The sequence below is a fragment of the Rhinichthys klamathensis genome, unplaced genomic scaffold (assembly GCF_029890125.1).
Source record: "Rhinichthys klamathensis goyatoka isolate OS25496 unplaced genomic scaffold, OSU_Roscu_1.1 h1tg000501l_1, whole genome shotgun sequence".
NCBI classification, from domain to species: domain Eukaryota; kingdom Metazoa; phylum Chordata; class Actinopteri; order Cypriniformes; family Leuciscidae; genus Rhinichthys; species Rhinichthys klamathensis.
Window position 1 is genome coordinate 173,300 of NW_026606982.1, and position 19,347 is coordinate 192,646.

Consider the following 19,347-nt stretch of genomic DNA (forward strand, 5'->3'; position numbering starts at 1 on the left):
AAATAATGTACAGAGATGCCAAAATTGGGGTAACTGTTTCTTATGCACTGCAAAAAAAAAAAAAAGTAAAATATCTAAAAACTGATTTTTTTTTTTTTTTTTTTTGCAGTGCAATACTTCGACTTGTTCGCTTTCACAAGCTGACTGGTCAGTACACCCCTGCATTTCAATGGTAAAAACAAAGCCATGAATTTCAAAAAGTGCTCTTCTAATGTCAATCGTAAAGACCTGATCTGCCATAAACACTCAGACAAACATACATAAATATTCAGTTTAGTTGCACAAGCTGTTGCTGGTTTAAAAAAATTGTTTAATGTAGTTTGCTGGTGCTTGCCCTGTATCTAATGGTGTTTATATATACTGTATGTATATTGTGTGCTATAAGAATGGTATGTCAGTCTGTAAGTGTGTGTGTGAGTGTGTATTTAAGCATTTCTTGAGTAATAACTGTCTCTCTCACCTCTTTTCCTCCTCCTTGAACCAGGTCATGGAATATTTGACCTGGTTCAATCACAGCATTTGTAAAAATGAAACAAAACAAAACAAAAATACCATCATTCCCTTGTGTAATAGGGAGGATAAAGTGTGTGTATGTGCGTGTGTGTATGTGAAGGGACTTGCATGTCTTTATGCTTCTTTAGGCTGACCTTTTAAAACCCGTTCTACAGGGACCTCTAAGTCTCCTTAATCAAAAACCAACCGAAACGAAAAAACAATTTAAAATAAAAGAGAAAACCATGAGACAGGAAACATTTTACTTACAAAATGTCTTTTTTTTTTTTCAAAAAGACTATTTACAAAAGCTTTTGCACTTTCAAAAATCCTAATTATATTTTAATTAACAGGGTCTATAATAAAATGGAACTTTATATTCAACATTTTTTCCCAACATACATTATTTACATAATCTCGGGCTTTAGAAACTAAATTAAGAGGAATTGACAACAAAAGACAAAAGCAATAAACCCTAATCGAAATATAATTTCAAAAATCTATTTTACGAGAAAGCTACAGAGAAATATCGGGCTTCCTCTGATTGGCTGCGCTGGAGGCCAGATGCAAATGCTGCTAATTTTAAATTAGCATAGGCGTAAACACACCTGCCGCCACTGTTTACTATTTATCATTTCACGTGCAGTCCATATAAAAATAGATCTAGCACTAGATTTTCCAGGATTCGTAGATGATTACGGGTTTTTTTTTCTGCGTGTGTTTGTATGCAAACAGGGATATTTTATGTGCATATCTGAGAGGATGGAGAGGTGAAGGCATAATTTCACATGTATGTCGATGGATTTTTGGCTTCTGCATGGTACTCCACATACACACGGTCATACTGGTTAGAGTCCACGTCTACATCCAAACAGCGAGACATGAATTATACACACACAAAAAAAGACGTTAGTGAACTAAATTATGCAAAGATATGCGTTAGCATGTTTTGTGACTGAAAAGAGGTCATAGGCTCATGGTGTAGAGGCAAATCACTTAAGATTTTTTTTGACCTACAAACCTTTGGAAATAAAAAATAATGGCGAAATACAAATATTAGCACTTCACGCATCACTGACAACGGATATCTACTTGTCTTCGGCTGAGAGGAGAGAGGATTTCAACTGAACTGTTTCTTAAATGAACAAAAAGCAGACTGGGAGTTCTGGAAGGTCTGACACTGGTGTTTACATATTAAATTCCCTATTTCACTCACTCACTTTTCCACCGAGAGGCTGTTTGTTACTGACCCATGAACACCAAAGTGTATGTATGAGTGTCAGTGTGTTTTTGTTCAATTGCCTCTACAGCATGTACAATGAATGAGTGTCTGGAGAGACGCTAGGAAATGAGATGAGAGGACATACTGAGTGTGTGAAAAAGAGATCGGCATTAGTAACAGTGCTTAAGACATTTCTTTGAGCGAGACTGTGAAAGCTGCAAGAATTGGATTGATACTGATAAAAACAAAACACTGATGGAGTGAGAGATGAAAAAGAGGCAAAAACTAAGCAAAGGGTTGTAAAGGTACAAAAACCACACACGAATGAGAGCTTCCTGCTTTGTGATGTCACTGTAGTGTCCTTCTGTGATTGGTTGTCGGCTGTTCTTCAGCAGTGAAGTCCGTGCCTGAGTGCCACGCAACTTGGGGAGGTTTTCTACCATTTCACGCACATCGAGAGCGACCGGCACACACACATACACACAGTGTAGTGTTCGGAAAAGGGATGGAGGGAAGGAAATCTGAGAGGAATATCATCCACGTAGTCTTTTTCATTCCTCCTTTCCACTTCTCCCTCTCCATCCTCTTGCACGCGGAGCAGACGGGGTTAGGTAATGAAAAAAAGAGTCAGAATACCTTACAAAAACAGGTTCTTATTGCGGTTGCTTCGCTCTCGTTCTCGTTCTCTCAGACTTTGTAGTAGATATTGGCAGGGCTCTGGGGTGGCATTTCCTGCACTATGTAGACGGGGTGCCCATAGTCACCACTCACTTTTTCATAGTGTGGACAGTAGTTATTCTCTGATGTCCGCAGGGGGATGATGATGTCACTGGGTTCTGAGCCAGCCTGGGCGGATCCTTTGGGCGTGGCCAGAGTGCTGAGTGACAGGGCAGTCCCGCCCCTGGGCTGCGAGTGCTTGCGGGTTCTTTTGCGAAGCTTGAGGAGCAAGACGATGAGGATGATGATGATGAGGAGGAAGATGACACAGCCGGCTCCAATGGCAGCAAAGAGAGCTGGTTTAGAGCCAAAAATGCCTTCCACTGAACCAGGACTGTTATCCTGGTTTCTCGTGTCTGAGAGGGAAAAAGAAAGACACGTTATGAATGGTGCACACTCGTTTTTCTTTTTCATTGTAATTTATTGTTAAAGATTATGTTAGCAACACACACACTGATTATCAGTGTTTAGAGTCGCGCTCTGTTGTCAGAGGCAAAGATAACAGACAATGGCTGTAGAAACAAAACTTTGTGTTTGTTAGCAATGGCACTGAGCAACTATTAAAGTGAATAAAACTGTTGCTGTGTTTATTGTTGCGCTCTCAGCTGAAACAGCTACCGATGTCTCCTGAAGCTAAATAGGCGTTATGAATACACATTTTTGCTTGACAATAAAATCCACGTTGTCAAGTATATTTAACAGCAGTATGAAGCTAAACAACACACACCCAGACTGGAATAATCCTTCCAAACGGTAGTCCAGCATGTACAAAACTGTTAGCACTGCAAACTTGCCTTGCATTTACAATGTCTTACAAACAAAATTTAAGAAGAATTCATGGATTAATAGTAGGGATGGTTCACGATGGTCAACTTGTCATTCTTAGTAAGGTTAAATCTCTACACTACCGGTCAAATGTTTGGGGTCAGTATGATTTTTTTAATGTTTTTAAAATAAGTATTTTAATCCTTACCACAGCTGCATTTATTTGATCGAAAATACTAAGTCAAAACAGCAATATTATTACAATTATTTTAAAATGTAATTTATTTCTGTGATGTCAAAGCTGATTTTTCAGCATCATCACTCCAGTCTTGTGTCAAGTGTCACATGATCCTTCAGAAATCATTCTAATATCCGGATTTGTTGCTCAAGAAACATTTCTTATTATTATCAATGTTGAAAACAGTTGTGCTGCTTAATATTTTTGTAGAAATAAAAAAAATGAAACGGCTGAATCTTTCACAATAATATCAATAACATGCTAATAGAAAATAGATAGTGAATTTACATATTATGCCGACTTTAACTGTAACAAATGTGCCATAAAACCCTTGCATTCTGGTTTATTTTGTTTGTCTAGCTATTTTTTTAAATCTTATGTAAGCATGTCCAAATGGAGTCATTTGATCCTGAACCTCACTTAATTATACCAATTAGTCGACTAGTTGTTCAGATAACCCGCCGACTAGCCAATTTTGAGATGTAATAGCAGTTAATGTCTGAGTGTCCTCTCGGAGCAGAAGAACCTGACCTCAAGAATCTGTGTGGTGTGATCACTGCAGAGATGCAGCATGAGTCCCTCTGTTCTTTCTTAATGATTCTGTCTCTGTTTCTCTCTTTCTTTCTTTCTCTCCTAATGAAGTTTAGACCTCCCGTAGGTTAATGGCTGCTAGGACGTGATAAAGACATGCTACATTAACTCCTGTCTCTCTCTTGCACACACACACCTGCCTGAGGGAGGCAGTAGCTCTGCATTGCTGTATTTCATCTGCTGGTTTTCTTGGTGAAATTTACTGTGGTAGACCTTCACTGCTGAACTTAGATCAGTTTGTCCTCTGAATACCCAATGTCATTTGTAGGAAAACCCCCATCATGTTCCCAAACCAAGTGACGTAAACACAGATGATTTGTGTTTCCTCACCTCTGTCGGGCATTATGGATCCGTTCCCATCTATGTCTCTCTCTCTGCCTCGGTCTATCTTGCGGGAAGGGCTGGTTGTGGGGTCCTTGATCTCATTGTCCTGGTCCCGGTCTGGGAGGTCCGTTAAATCTGGATCTGGTGCATTTGGATCTGAAACATAAAATCACATACATAACAAATTAAGAACAAAAAACATTCAAGGAAATCAATTTCAGTACAGCATATGTTTGAATGTATTCCTTTAGATTTTAAAATGTCCAGTTTCTGGTGACGAGACAGGCGCCTTAGAGTAGAGTACAAATCCTAGAGTCAGAAACTAACTTGCTAACTTGGATCACGTTCAACTACAATCTAATTGGTGGTTAATGAGTCAGCTGACTTAATCATTCACCAAATGGGGCTTAAATAACTTTACCTTTGGACATGCTGAAGATAAAGAAGGTGTGTGTGTGTGTGTGTGTGTGTGACTCACCTTGGCCCACTTTCATGATGATCTTCATAGATCTCGTGCTACAAACTCCACCTTCTCTGTTTTCCAACCCTTCCTGTGTTCCATTAGAAGTTGCTGGAGAGAGAGAGAGAGAGAGAGAGAGAGAGAGAGAGAGAGAGAGAGAGAGACAGAGAGGGGTTTAGTGATTGTTGGGGTGAATTAGGTTTACATTTTTAGGACGTTTGATTGGAGTTCTTGCTGCAAACCAAAGCAGGAAAAAGAAACCCTAATTTACCTCTATAAATCACACGCAAAACACAAGCACATGCAAACACATATACACACATAGTCTTTGGCTAAGGAAATGCTCATTCTGCCCTTAAATCAGACATTGCAACTTAATATTACCTTAGAAACATCCAAAAACAAACTAACGTTTGTGTGTGTGTCTCAGAATATGGACAAGATGAAAAAAGCTCAGTGTATTCTCCTGTTACTAGTCCCTATGATAGTAATCTGATCCCATGGGAATGCACAAACACACACACACACACAGAGAGAGAGAGAGAGAGAGCAATGCAGTAAGAAAAGCCATGTGTATGAATTTTCTCTTTTTCTTTCGTAGGCCCAAAAGCCTCAACGATTTCTACAGAATGATCCTTGTGAGTTTGAAAAATATGCCACAATGCAGTGAGGGCCCTGTTGCGTCTCTGCTATGTGTCTGAGAAAGAGGTAAGTTTGAGAAAGTGAGTTAGCTCTGAAAAAGAGACACACGGATATATACAAAATGCACAAACACACACTCCCATTATGTAGTTAAATAAACCGATATTGTCACAGCGGGTAATCCACCATCATTCAATTTAACCCCCAATTACACTCGCACAAGGTCACGCGCACACACATACACATTATTAGCTTCTATTAGTTTGTGCTCATTAAGAGGTGTGAGTGAGAAGTGTGTACTTGTGTAAGTGTAAGCACTAATGAAGAACTACAGAACAGGTAACATAAGAAAATATGCTTATTCACTAAAATGCGCACTCATTTACAGCTATCACACAGACTAAGAGTTCCTCACTGGCTTTGTCACTTACAATTAGGAATGTTTTTTTCCGGAAAAGTTTTTGCACTTCAAACAAGAAGATCATTTTAATTTAGGAGCGTTTCCTCATTGATTGCTCAAGTTAATCAAGGAATAATATAAAGACAAAAGGTGTGTCTCATTTCACACACTCGTGCATTTTGTAGTAACAGTGTACGTACTGTGTTCGCACCGAATAACGGAGTAAGGCGTAGTTCACTACGAGTATCTGTTTTAAAACATTCTAAAGCTAACAGAAATATATCATGTGCATTAAACATAATTTCCTTCAAATGGAACAGCAAATAAGGTCCTCGCTCAGACTACAACTAAAAGAGTCGAAAATACAAAACAGAAAAAAGCTGTGACTATAATTTAAAATTTAGCCACTTACGACAGCCAAAAATGACAAATTACATCTGAGCGAACTGTAATATCCATTTTGCTAACTAATGACTCTTATGAACCAGTTTGCTTTTAAAAAGATCTTGCTTGTGAGTAAGCAGATTGATCAGAATCACTAGTTCTGTGTGCATCGCTGAGAGTCGTTACGGATATTGCAATGAACTCCCTCACTGAACTGTAAATTATTTTTCAGTTATGGCTGATTTGAAATGAACCATGAACCATTACTAGTAATTAAACATACATTTTCACAAAAAAGTTTTGTAGATGACATGTTTTTTCAAACAGACATAAATATTTTTTCAAAACAGAGTGATATTTATAATGGAACGCATATAATCAGGTGACTGCATTAATGACAGGTTCTGTGATTTGTCAGCTAAAAAAAGCTTAAATATTTTATTCCCTAAAAATGTTAGGCTCCCTCTTTGTTTTTTTGTTTTTTTTGGATCCCGCGAATACCGACTTTCTTGCTTTCAATTTCAACATTATCATCACTTAAAGAGCAAGAATCTAGTTATCATTCTTTGGACCAGTATTGGCTTCATGAAACTTGTAGCAGAAGTATGTATCCTTGTTAGGAAAGAGCTGCGAGAGACTCCAGTGAGGGAGAAAGGCCAGGGCACAGTGATTGTGAATGGTCCTTTGTGGGCGTGTATGGGGGAGGGGTGATGTGTGTGGTTGCTAGGAGCTGCTATGATGTCATGCAGATTGAGATGTATGGCAGTAGGCAGAGTGCCAGTCTCCTTACGGTAGCGCCATGCCAACCTGTCACCGTGCCAACCACGGAATAGCATCACACGGTGCTGCTCTACGCACACACACACACACACACACACACCACCCTGACTCCAGCACACTCTCACTTCAGGCTAAAACACAACAGACATTCCAGACAGGCAGGGTAATCCCACCCTGTGTACTGTTAGCAATGGGATGGACTGGCTATGAAGCATTTTTTGCGGCCACATTCTGTTGTCACTACATCACTGCTGGATTTTAACTGTTCAGAACGTTTTGGTCTTAATAGTTTCCTGCCTCTGTGCACAAAAAAAAGAAAGAAATTTCTGCATGGATTGAATAGACTCTTCATTTCTAGACAGACTCATGTCGAACTGAATTCCAAGAAGTGCAAAATCATTACTGAGAACACAGCAGGTATTTCTAAAAAAGAATATACCGTAAACACAACACACAAACACATAAATCCCAGATGACCATGCTGGGAGATTAACATGATTTAGATTTAAAACAAGGTGTAAACACACATTAAAAAATGTGAAGGGGTTGGGGATTTACCATCTGCCTCTCTGTGTGTGTGTGTGTGTGTGTGTGTGTGTGTGTGTGTGTGTGTGTGTGTGTGTGTGTGTGTGTGTATCAGTGTTTGTTTGTAGCTGTAAGCTCATTCTTCTGCCATCATGGAGCCATCTCATGCCTGCCTCATCTTTTCTCAAACATGCACACAATCCCTGAAGTAGAAAAACACAGTATTATTAAAGTATTTTTGGCCAAGATTTTCATTTCATAGTTTTGCAATGAGTTATAGTGATAGTCCAATATATCCACCAGGCTGATTAAATGGCTGATACATTATAAAATATAATAATTATATATATATATATATACTGTCAAATATTGTAATGTTTATATAATATGTGTATATATATATACACACATACACACACACATATTATATAAACAAACTTTTATGTTACTTATATATGTGATCGATTTGACAACAGTAATATATATTAGTATAATATATATATTATATAAAGCAAAAATTAAAACGGTAAGAGGAAATGAGAAGGAAATAATAATAATACATTTTGTAATAATGTTATTATTATTTTATTATCATTATCATTATCCAAGTCTTTTAAATCATTGTATGGAATTGTCTTATTATTATGATTATCATTCATAATATTAATAATAATAAATAATTCAAAACAGTGGCTTAAGATACTTGGAAAATCATAGTTAATCTCCCTATTTCCAAAATACTAAAGATTCTAACATTCAGGACTGAAGAATAGTTCAGTTTCAAAGGAAGCGTTGAATATTCAGCAGCATGTCTCGGGTTTTTGTACCATATTTTCGAATATGATCATCCAGCTGTTAAATGATGGAGTTTTGGTTCCTTGCCACTGTCGCCTTGCTTTTGGCTTGCTTAGTTGGGGATATTTAATATTCAACAATATTATTGAACTGTGTTGTACTACTTTCATGTTATCACTGTGAAGCTGCTTTGATGCAATCTGTATTGTGAAAAGCGCTATATAAATAAATGTGACTTGACTTGACTTGTTAAATCAACACGACAGGCCCTGATTGAGCTGACGTTCTCCCATCACGTCTCACAGAATGAGAGAATCCAGACCTCAATGAACACTTCAAATGTTCACAACCACAGCTGAGTCAGGCTTTCAAAGCGAATATTTTTAAGCAGTAACATTTTACGTTTCAGTCGGCAGAGCCCAGTGCTGTTTCCCTCGAGTCTCTGATTGATGAGTAACTGAAACAAAGAGCAGAAGGAAAAGACGCCTCGCTGAGTGAGTTAGCCACAGTAGCCAACAGCTCCGGGCTGAACCTTCAGGGAAAAGACCACTGCGCTCACAGAAAGATCTGAAAAACAGCTTTGTGCGAGACAAACAGACAACGTATAATGTAGATGCTAAAGGTTTTCAATCTTTTGGTGGGTGAGCATGTGTGTTTGTCTGTGAGATTTGGGTCAGTGTTCATTCTAATGCAGTCGACATAACACAGATAGCCAGTGACAGGTCACTCCACATGCACACACACACACACACACACACACACACACACACACACACACACACGTACACAACTCATCAGATCAGACACAGCTAGATTAGATCTTCTTTTGCTTCCAAAAGCTCATCCAATCAGATCGCTGCACTGCTCCAGCAGTCGCATAACGGCCGACCTTTAAATCCGCAGGACGAGCAGCTCATTGGGAGAGTGTGTGTGTGTGTTGTGGAAGAAAATTAAAATGCAATAATCATCCAACCTCACCGACTTCCCTGTGCTTGTACATCCACATACAGACAGAAGTACTCAATCCGATTAAAAAAAAAATTCATAGGTTCAGTGTTTGTTTGAGTGGGCACATCATAATGGTGTGTGTGCGTGTTTTAGGGGTCATTGTTTGTTACCTTCAACAAAGCCTATATTGTTCCAGTAGAAAATCCTTCAAAATGAACCAACACACTCGTGAGGTTTGAGGAAGGGAGGAATGAAACAAGAGGAGGCTCGGCCTGCTGTTCCCCCCTCTCTCTCTCTCTCTCTCTCTCTGCATGGATCACTGGACTGATGGAATTCAACACTTCTATCATGTAACCACTCACTCTTTTCTTTTGTTTCAGCTCCTTTCTTTTTTCTTTCTTTCTGCTTGTTTTTTTTGTTTATTTGATCCCTTCTTTCTGTTTATTTTTTCCTTTCTTCCCTTTTTTTACATTTCTGTTTCCTCCTCCTCTTCCATCATTCTTTCTGTTTTTCCCCTCCACTTTCTTCCTTTCTTTCTTTCTGTTTATATCTTCATGTTCCTTCCTTTCTTATATTTCTTGTTTCTTTGTTTTGTTGGTTCCTTCCTGCTTGTTTCTTTCTGTCCATGTCTTTCTGCATTTCTTGGGCTTCTTTCCTCCATTACTTCCTGCTTCTTTCTTTATATTTCTTTGTTTCCATCCCTCTGTTTCTTTCTCTTTATATTTCCTTACTGTTTCTTTCTTTCATTTCTTTGCTCTTTCGCTCTTTCTTTCTTTAGTAAACACTGCCACCCATTCACTCAAATTACCTGTAAGTGAAGAAAATGACCAGCACATTCTGTTACTGATCGAAGATGGCTATCTGTGTTCTCGCAAATTAGCCCATTTCAAAACACCAGCACAAACCATTATGCCTATTATATTCAGACTATATTAAAAGCATTTCTGGGTAAAGCGTTTTGTGATTAATGAAGCAGAGGGGAAAGCAGAGTGTGTGTGTGTGTGTGTTCTCGAAGGCAGTAATCCAGATCTCCCAGAATTCAACATGTACAGGAGCACGTTTCATTCAGATCCTGGCCTTGAAGACCTGCTTGCCCTCGTCATATTTTATCCTGTGTGTGTTAGAGAGAGAACAGAGACTGTGCACAATGGGAATGTAATTAAACGTCAATTAGTCTCTGTTCTAATGTGGCTCACACACTCGCTATCTCTAACACACACCCAGACAAACACTCATTATGTGCGTTAGCTCCATGGGTAGTGTGTGACCCATCATGCATCACTGACCTTCATCGCCCACTGGGACATCCGCATGGGCATCACTACAGCGACAGTGGCCATTACTACAGCAACCACATCCATACACACACTGATCGTAAGACAGAGCGACATCACACACACACACAGCAGAAATCTTGCTCGGTTTGGTGCACCTGGTGCCCGATGTCCCATAAGACAAAGAAAGATGAACTCCCTGTCTTATATTGCTTTCTTTCTCAGTCTCTTTCCTTTTCGCTCTCATTCGCTTCTGCCTCAAAGGGGAGAAAAAGTTGTTTAGCTGACTATGTCTTTTTGTACTAGTACTTACTTGCCAAAGAGGTCAGATATACCACAAGCACAGAACTGAATATTCAGCCAGTGTTTGTCTGCAAGGCACCACAGATTTAGAGTGTGTTTGTGTGTTACTCTTGTGTATGAAGATTTCAAAATGAATGCTTACAATAAGAGCTCACTATAATTTAAAAAGCAGTTTATGATTCAGTTGACCTTACATTTGCACGTCAACAATGCCTATTCAGAGTTCTGAAACTTGGCCCTCTCAGTCACGGTGAAGTAACACACAGAGGAAGCAGGATAGATACTATTATTCCAAACACCAGAATACCTAATGATAAGAGTAAAATGTGGGAAAGTCTGCCAAACCGTGTGCTATTTCTGGCTGTGTATAGCACCCGCCACTCTGAAGAACAGAAGATCTTTGATACAGAAGATCTCAACGTTAGAAACGGGCACCTGAAGTTAAGTTTTAGCAAGATCCCTGTTAAAAATTGTAAGCTAAAAAATATATTGGACTACAAAGCAACCCACACAAGTCTTAAAGTCCCCATGAAATCAAAATTGACCATACTTACTTTGTTTGCCTAAATTGATCATTTTGTTGTGAACAGTTCATCCATGCAAGTCAATCCACACAAACAAATGTTTTGGCTTCGTAATATTTAATCAAATTTTGAAAATGCCCCTCCCCTCTGCATTGGAGGACCTTGCCCGATGACGTAGGCTTTACGGTTTGGGTGTCTGCTTAACATCCATAACCACGCCCCTCCAACTGACAGTAGACAGGCTGAATGAAAACACCTACTTTTCTAGATCCAATCAGGTGCTAGTTGGAAAAAAAGCCACGCCCACTATTTTGCCTCATTTAGTATTCCGTTTCTCTCGGAAATACGTCACAACACTGGAGAAAAGTCGTTTGCAACTTCCGGTTCACGGGGACTTGAAGGACACAGCAGCAAAGACCCAATTGTAAAGGTCAAAGAGAGAGTGGAAAATTAAAACAAAAGAATTACATTACATTTTATTTTATATATATATATATATATATAAACAATTTAAATAAAGAAATAAATGTATGATGTGGCCCCAACCATCCAGGATGTTACTAAAATAAAAAAATTTAGCTTTGAGGCAACACTGCAACAATAAAAAAAAGAAACAAATCAAATGGGGTTTTTTTATATTAACATATATTTGTTCAATTATATTATTTGTTAGTATTATTTGTGAAATTGAGTGAATATCCAATTTGTGCATGTCAGAATACTAAAATAACTAAAAGCAAAGATCAATCCTATTAAACAATTTTACTATAATAAACATTAGTGGTAACAGTGTGACACAACTTTACATTTACAAAAGTTAAAATCTATAACATGCTTTAATAGCGGGTTAAACATTTCAGAGAGCAGAATATATCAGGCTGGGTGGATATTGGATTGTTATCCAATAGCCCTTTGCAATAGGAGCCATTTTCTTCTCACATTACAAAGCGGCTAAAACCAACCGTTTGCTCTTCGTTTTTGTGCATGGTAAAGGGGTAGTTTAAATTAGGCATCTAACACACACATACACATACAGCTCGATGTGATATTTGACCTCTCTCACCCTAGAGCGACCACAGCGAAATGAAGCCACTCATTTTCATACTTCAGCTGTGGCCTGAGAGACAGTTATGGTGAGAGGTTACACAAAGACCCACATACACAACACACACACACACTCATCATTCTGGTGCAGCGGTTTGGTCAGAATTACTTCAAAGCTGGACTGTCTGAAATCAGAATCATATGTTGCTGACACAGCCTTAATACAAAAATACACACAGAACCGAACGCACACCAAATGCTCTCTCGCACACACACTCGACACAGTCACAGGGAAGAGAAGCTCACCCTAAACACCCCTTAATTTAGCCCTTTTTAACGCTCTTAATCCTGAAAACATTGCATACACCATTAGAGCATTTCTAGCAGCCACACACTTGTGTGTCATTACGTGCATTTCATGCAGTTATAATCGCAAAATCTTGTGACTGCTCACCATTTTTTCACTTTCCATCCTTCGCTTTTTTCTCTTTCTCTTTCCATCATCTTTAGCGCTCCCTTGACTGTATGACGGTACTGTTTCCATTGTCATGCTTTTCGAATCAACTTCTCAAACACACATACATACTGTACACAGCTTTTTTGAAAATTTGATATCTTTCAGCAAGATACGTTTATAGAGGTAAAATTTTGATGAATGAGTAAATGGTGTGGTTTGGTTTCTAAATCAATTTTCTTTTAAACGTGGGGTCAGAGCTGATCTCTGTCAAAGTAAATATCATGATCAGGTCCCTAAAATTCAGAAATCGTTTAGAAACGCTACTAAATCACGAGAAACACGAGAGCTCAAATCACTTTTATCCAAATGGTTCTGAATTGAATTCAGGTTCTGAAGCCGCCCTCAAACAATGAGCCAGGATCCATTTCAAACCTGCACTGCTTCATGAATCCACACAAGAGTGACATGATCAGCACAGTGTCTTTCTGGAAGACATACTGGAATTAAACCAGGCCATAAAAGACAGTGAATTCTCAGAATCTCTCTTCACAATTAGAAACAGACACAGAATCTGACCAAGCACAGACTTACTGACCCCAGTCCAGACATAGAAAAATACCCAAACAATAAAAACACACATAACTTAACGCATGTATGAAAGCGATGTCAAAAGGACTGCATATTTTTGTACTTATGCCTAAATGATTTTGATTACAAAAGAACCTAAATAAGAAATATATTTTATTTCACTGGTTAGTATTACCCGAATGAGCACCACACAACTTTTTTCATCTACATTTTTATCTTGTTTTCCAATAAAAAGCAAAACATCCTGAAACCAAAAGTATTTAAATGATATTGGGTTGTTAATATTAGTTTTGAAATTGAGTGACTGGCCAACTTGTTCATGTGTCTTAAACTAATTTAAAAACAACAACAATGCTAATAAACAGTTTTATTTACAGTAAACATTATTGTAACAGACATTACATGACAGAGTCTGGAAACAAAAATAGAATACTAGCGATTTGAGATGCAATTTAATCTTGAAGATTATTTTTCTCACCCCAGTGGCTAACTGTTTTTAATTGTTTTGAGCATAAACCTCACTTTTCAACCTTAAGCATAAACTAAATTTGTTAGATTTATGTTTATGTGAAATTTATTTAAATAATGCCAATGTGGTAAGGGAAATAAAATGGAAGCAAAATATATTCTCCGAAAACAAGTCTTATAACTTTACACCCTTTTGCAAATGTAATGTTTTTTAAAGGATATTTTTACTGATTAAAAAAAAATTATAATAATTTAGGGAACAGCACAGGGTGACTGGAGCACTTGAGCTAAATGTTGCGGCACAGCTAGAGAGGATAAAGTTAACACGTATGACTCGGAGGCTGAGACAAAGATACGTGAGCGCAGACCCGGCCTGCTTCAAAGAACCTCTGCAGACAGACTGGAGACGATTTGACAAATAGTTACACGGATAAAGGAAAGGAGCGAGGAGATTTCAAGACGCTGAGTTGGCCTCTGGAGCCAATGCACTGAACCTCTGTAGGGACTACATTGTCTGCATATCGACTTGAGAATCCTGGGACGTGTGCAGCCTTCTATATATGAGCCGATCATTCAAATCTCTAAATCTAGATTTATACTATAACATGTCCTGAAAGATTTCAATTTAAATTACAGACGAAATGGAGGGTGCAGCTGAACTATAAAGAGAGAATCAAAGAGCTCGACAGTCCTTCCTCAAATGGATTAAAGGGGCCGTTTTAGGGTACGACGCGGGTGGCATGACGATATGGTGAGTGTTGATCTCTGCTGGAAAAGGAAACATAGTCAGCAAGCATCATAGAAATCAACATACTGTGAGGGTACAGGAGAGGCACAGAGGTTGAGAGAAAGAAACTCGACACCAAGCCGAAAAAGTATAATATAGTGACAGGAGAAACAGCAGATTCTCGTGGACGGATAAAAAGCACCTGGAGTGACGCTGTAGCAACCAAAAAAGCCTGACAGACACCCTCAAGGCGACGCCTAATGATGTGTCAGTATTAATGAGGTCTGCAGCTGCATCCATTTGCTCAGGCACTATCACAACAAGCTAAATGCTAATAACTAACTATTCATTATCAAACCACACAACAACATGGTGCTAACAAAATATCATTAATGTAATAATTAAAACACACCATAAACCTTAACCACAAGTAGTGCGAGTACGACGGGTATAATTCTACACAGTAAATGCTTTTTTACTTAGGAATTTTGAGAGCATAATTAGTTCAATATGCTTTTCTTGAGTTTGTGTGTGTTTTAAAAAAGGATTCTAGTTTGAGTGGTCAGTTTAGATGTCTGGAAACATCCTGCTTACATTTAACACACAAACGGGGAGTTTTATATTAAACTGCATCTACACTTATGCCAAAGTACAATCAGTTCAGGGACTTCACTGTATGTAAACAATGTAAATGCGACATACCAATAGCACACATTGTAGAAAAACAACTCAAGAGGCTTTTGCTGAGGAGCGAATGGATGCGTGTGAAACTGTCACGCTCTAAAGTCTCTCGCTGAGTTATTAACTTGAATGACCAGTGAAAACAAGATGACCAGACAGCAAAAACCACTGAACCCAGAACACAAACACATTTCAGCAAAATTATTTTAACCAGACTCATCCTGTTTACCAGAGCAAGATAAAGGAGCTGGTTGCTAGGGAGTGTGTGTGTATGTGTGTGTGTGTGTGTGTGTGCGTGTGAGAGAGAGAGACAGAGAGAGAGAGAGACAGAGAGAGAGTGTTTTACTGGATCTAATAGCAGCCCTGCTGCTTTCTGGGGGTGTAGTTGTGGTGATGGGTCAGTGGAGGTGAAGTGGATTATGGGACATGTCTGGGCATCATGGCCAAGAGACCAAAAACTCAGTGAGGCAAAACAACCAATGAGACATGCCTGACTGAAAGTGTCTCTACCTCCCACCATCCTTGGGGAAAGAGTTAAAAAAAGAAAGCGGGGTAAAGAGAAAAGGAGTGTGTTACATTTACCACGCTGTTCCCTGCTGTTTTCATATCGCATGCTAAGGGTTTAGCATGCATTTATGCTGAATGTGTTAGAAATCTTTAATTCTGAATGAATCATTAGTCAGCGCTTCAGTTCAACTGTTGCGTGCTGTTTGTGGCTGGAAAATCATCCCTCACTGAAAACCTTTCACAAAAGCTTGACTGTGGCATTTGCAGATTTACACAAACATACTACCATTACTATGAAAGCCTGTTCGTGCCTTTCTAACTCTATTTGTGACTTAATTGCCCACACGTTGTATTACAATGTGAGTTTATTTATCCCTTATTTTAAACTATTTCAAATACCCATTTTATTTTTTACTCTAAGGCAGAAACGGCTTCCATATATTACACACACACACACACACTTTCCATTGACTTCTACTGTTTCTATATTGCGCTAATGAAATTTTCTATTCCTTAACCCTACCCTAAACCATCACATAGTCTGAGGGCCTTTTGCTGGTCCACACAATGGGTCTCATTCATAAAACATTCGTAAATATACGAGTAAATATGTGAGTGATTTGCGCGTAAAGAGACCTTCCCGAAAACTCTTCTCCTGATTCACAAATACTTCGTAAACGTCAGATGTGAGAGTGAAATGTGTGTGTGTGTGTTAATGAATTCCAATCAGTCGTAAATGGGACGCGCGTGCACGCTCATTCTCAATTACCATAAATCCCGCCCATTAAATCCGACTGACAACTATATATGGGCATCATATTCCCATACGTTGCTTTTTTATTAAATATGGGAGCATAGAGCAGTGTTGCGGACATTCCAATTCCTTTTACATCATATTATGACACCAAACGAAGGATTTCAACATGTCTTCTCAAAAGCGAATGAAAAAGAAACATTTCTCAGATGCTGAAATTGAAGTTTTATTATCAGAAGTTCAAAACGCCACATTTTATTTTCAAGCGTAGGCTACATAGTGGCGTATCAGGTCCTAAAATAAGGAAGCTTGGCAGCATTACAGATGCAGTGAATGGAGTTTCATCTGTTAATATCGAACAGTCCCAGAAGTGAAAAGAAAATGGTTCGACATGAAGCTTGACTGCAAAAAACAAATTAGTTCACTTCGAGAAAAAATGCTATTACTGGCTCTCATAATAAAAGTAAAAAGAAAAAACTTATGTAATTACTATATATAATATTTTTTCAAGATGCTGTGTAAATATGTACCCGATTAAGGTGAATTAAAATGCAGCTAAACGTTCGGATGTTAAACTCACTATTTACGCGTGGCTGGGAGCAGGTGTAGATTTCTTTCGTACCAACTAACATTTGGAAAATACGAACATTTTTACACAAAAATTCGTTCTGCTCGTGTTTCATGAATGAGACCCAATGTGATTTCCAGTTTTACTAACATTTTGGGGACATTTGGACCCCATAAGGTAGACAAGAACCTGACCCAAACACACGTTTAGTAAGCTATCTAAAATACAACAGCTTGTCCACGGGGCAGTAGCCTTAGGGCCAAATTTACTAAACAGGGCAAATTAGCGTGAGAACGCAATTCCAAAAATGTGCCGATGGGAGTGTAAAGTTCTGCGCATGATCTACTGACAACGTGCAAATTAAAGAACACATACGCAGCCGGATCATTTCCATAATGACTAACGCAATCTACCGAGAGCAGCGCAAATTAGTGTCTGGTTTAAGACATGCTTTTTTGAGTGGTGAATAATGGCGCAAATACCAGTCAATTGATGAGCGCAAACCTTAGAAAATCACCTTGCATGATTCATTTAAATACTCTCCTCCCATAAATTTGGCTTCTGAAAGGGAAACTCCTATAAATGCATATGCAATAAGGTCAGCCACAAAAATAACCCTGTCCACGTCTATTCAGCGCTAATTGTTCACTGCGTGTCTTTAGTAAATCCTGACAGTAGTTGATGCCAAAACAGGGTTTGCGCTGGTGCAAGCTGTTAAAAAATCTGTCCCTAAGGGTTCTAATATGCAACTTTTAGGGGTAAAGTCCCTTTAAGGGTACTGCCCCAGCAACAATATGTTGCATCCCTAAAGGTAAAATTTTTGCAAATATTTCTGAATGAATGCAAATTTGTTCCCAAAAGTAGAGGTAGGTTAGACAAATACAGAAAAGCTGGATTTACTTACAGGTGATGTAATAGTTTGTGAAGCGTTTGAATTCAAGTCCCATGTAGTTTGGACTGAACTCCTGGAACTTGATGGTGAATTTGATGTCTTTCTCTGGTTTGTTGCAGGTCACCAGAACATTGGGGTCCAGTATGGTGCTGCAGGACTCGGCCTGCTCTTTCTTCACCAGGTAGAGTTTATAAAACTCATACGGTCTCCCAATGTCCCCTTTGGGGCAGATAATGTCCAGTTTGTCACCAATTTCCGGGTAGATCACCAAGCCCTTCCCGGACACAAACCTGCAACACAAAGCATATAAAGTTACAATAAATCACAAACACATTTAAACAATCCTCTCTGAGACTGAATGTCAGTAGAATCTGCATCTCTGTGGACTCAATCATGAGAGGAAAAACTTGGGTTCAAATAGCCCTCTGAGTAGTCCAGACTGCCAAGAACCTCCACAAAACGCTCCAGAGGGACTATCGGCGTTTCTTTTTTCCATTTAATAACATATTTCAAAATATTAAACAATTCCAAATATGAAAGAAAGAGAGCAACAGAAGAGCAGAGTCAGAAATGAGCTGGATGGAGATGGAGCTGAATCTGCTGACTAGGATTTATTGGACAGGGAAATAGAAGCATCTCACTTAATTTATTAGAGTTTATAATTTATTGTTCATGTGCTGATCAACCCTGCTCGCACATTCAGGGAATATATTATCCATTCTTAGTAACACTGACTAGTTTGTGTGTGTGTGTGTGTGTGTGTGTGTGTACACCCCCATCAATATGTGTCTGTAAGGAGAGACGATTACAACACAGTCCTTCACACATTTTACTGCTAACCGCACACAAACACACACAAGAACAAAAGCAAACACACACAGACATGCCCTAAAACTACATATACACATATGCACAGACAAAAACAGAAATCCCCTAAAACTACAACAGCGTATGCAAAAAAAACACACACACGCTCTAATGAAAAAGACATGCACACATACAAAAACACATCAGGAGAACGTATGTTTCCCTGATATATGGCCCTGATCAAACTCAAATATTGTCTCTGTATAATGTAATTCTGCTGTTTTTTTCTGTTCTCGTGTGCACACACTCTTCGCTGCAGGCTGTTCGCTGGTTTAACACACATAAGAGCGCACAAAACATCTTCACAGACGGATTAACAACAAAAACCTTTTACTGGGGCACAGACTTCCGTCTATTTCACAAAACATGCTGTATGTGCGTTCACATGCTTGTGTCTGTGTCTGAGGTGT

General features: G+C 38.7%; 1 protein-coding gene across 1 annotated transcript in view; it reads right to left on the minus strand.

The window, feature by feature from the left end:
• Nucleotides 1-1,886: 1,886 nt before the first annotated feature.
• The window catches only part of efnb1 (ephrin-B1), a 31,457-nt gene continuing 13,996 nt past the window's right edge, over nucleotides 1,887-19,347 (minus strand). The window contains exons 2-5 of the mRNA XM_056237850.1: nucleotides 18,083-18,360; nucleotides 4,828-4,920; nucleotides 4,356-4,505; nucleotides 1,887-2,787 (exon numbers count right to left, since the gene is read on the minus strand). Of these exons, the coding sequence (XP_056093825.1) occupies nucleotides 2,402-2,787; nucleotides 4,356-4,505; nucleotides 4,828-4,920; nucleotides 18,083-18,360 (907 nt within the window). The 3' untranslated portion in view covers nucleotides 1,887-2,401. The remainder of the gene's footprint in view (nucleotides 2,788-4,355; nucleotides 4,506-4,827; nucleotides 4,921-18,082; nucleotides 18,361-19,347) is intronic.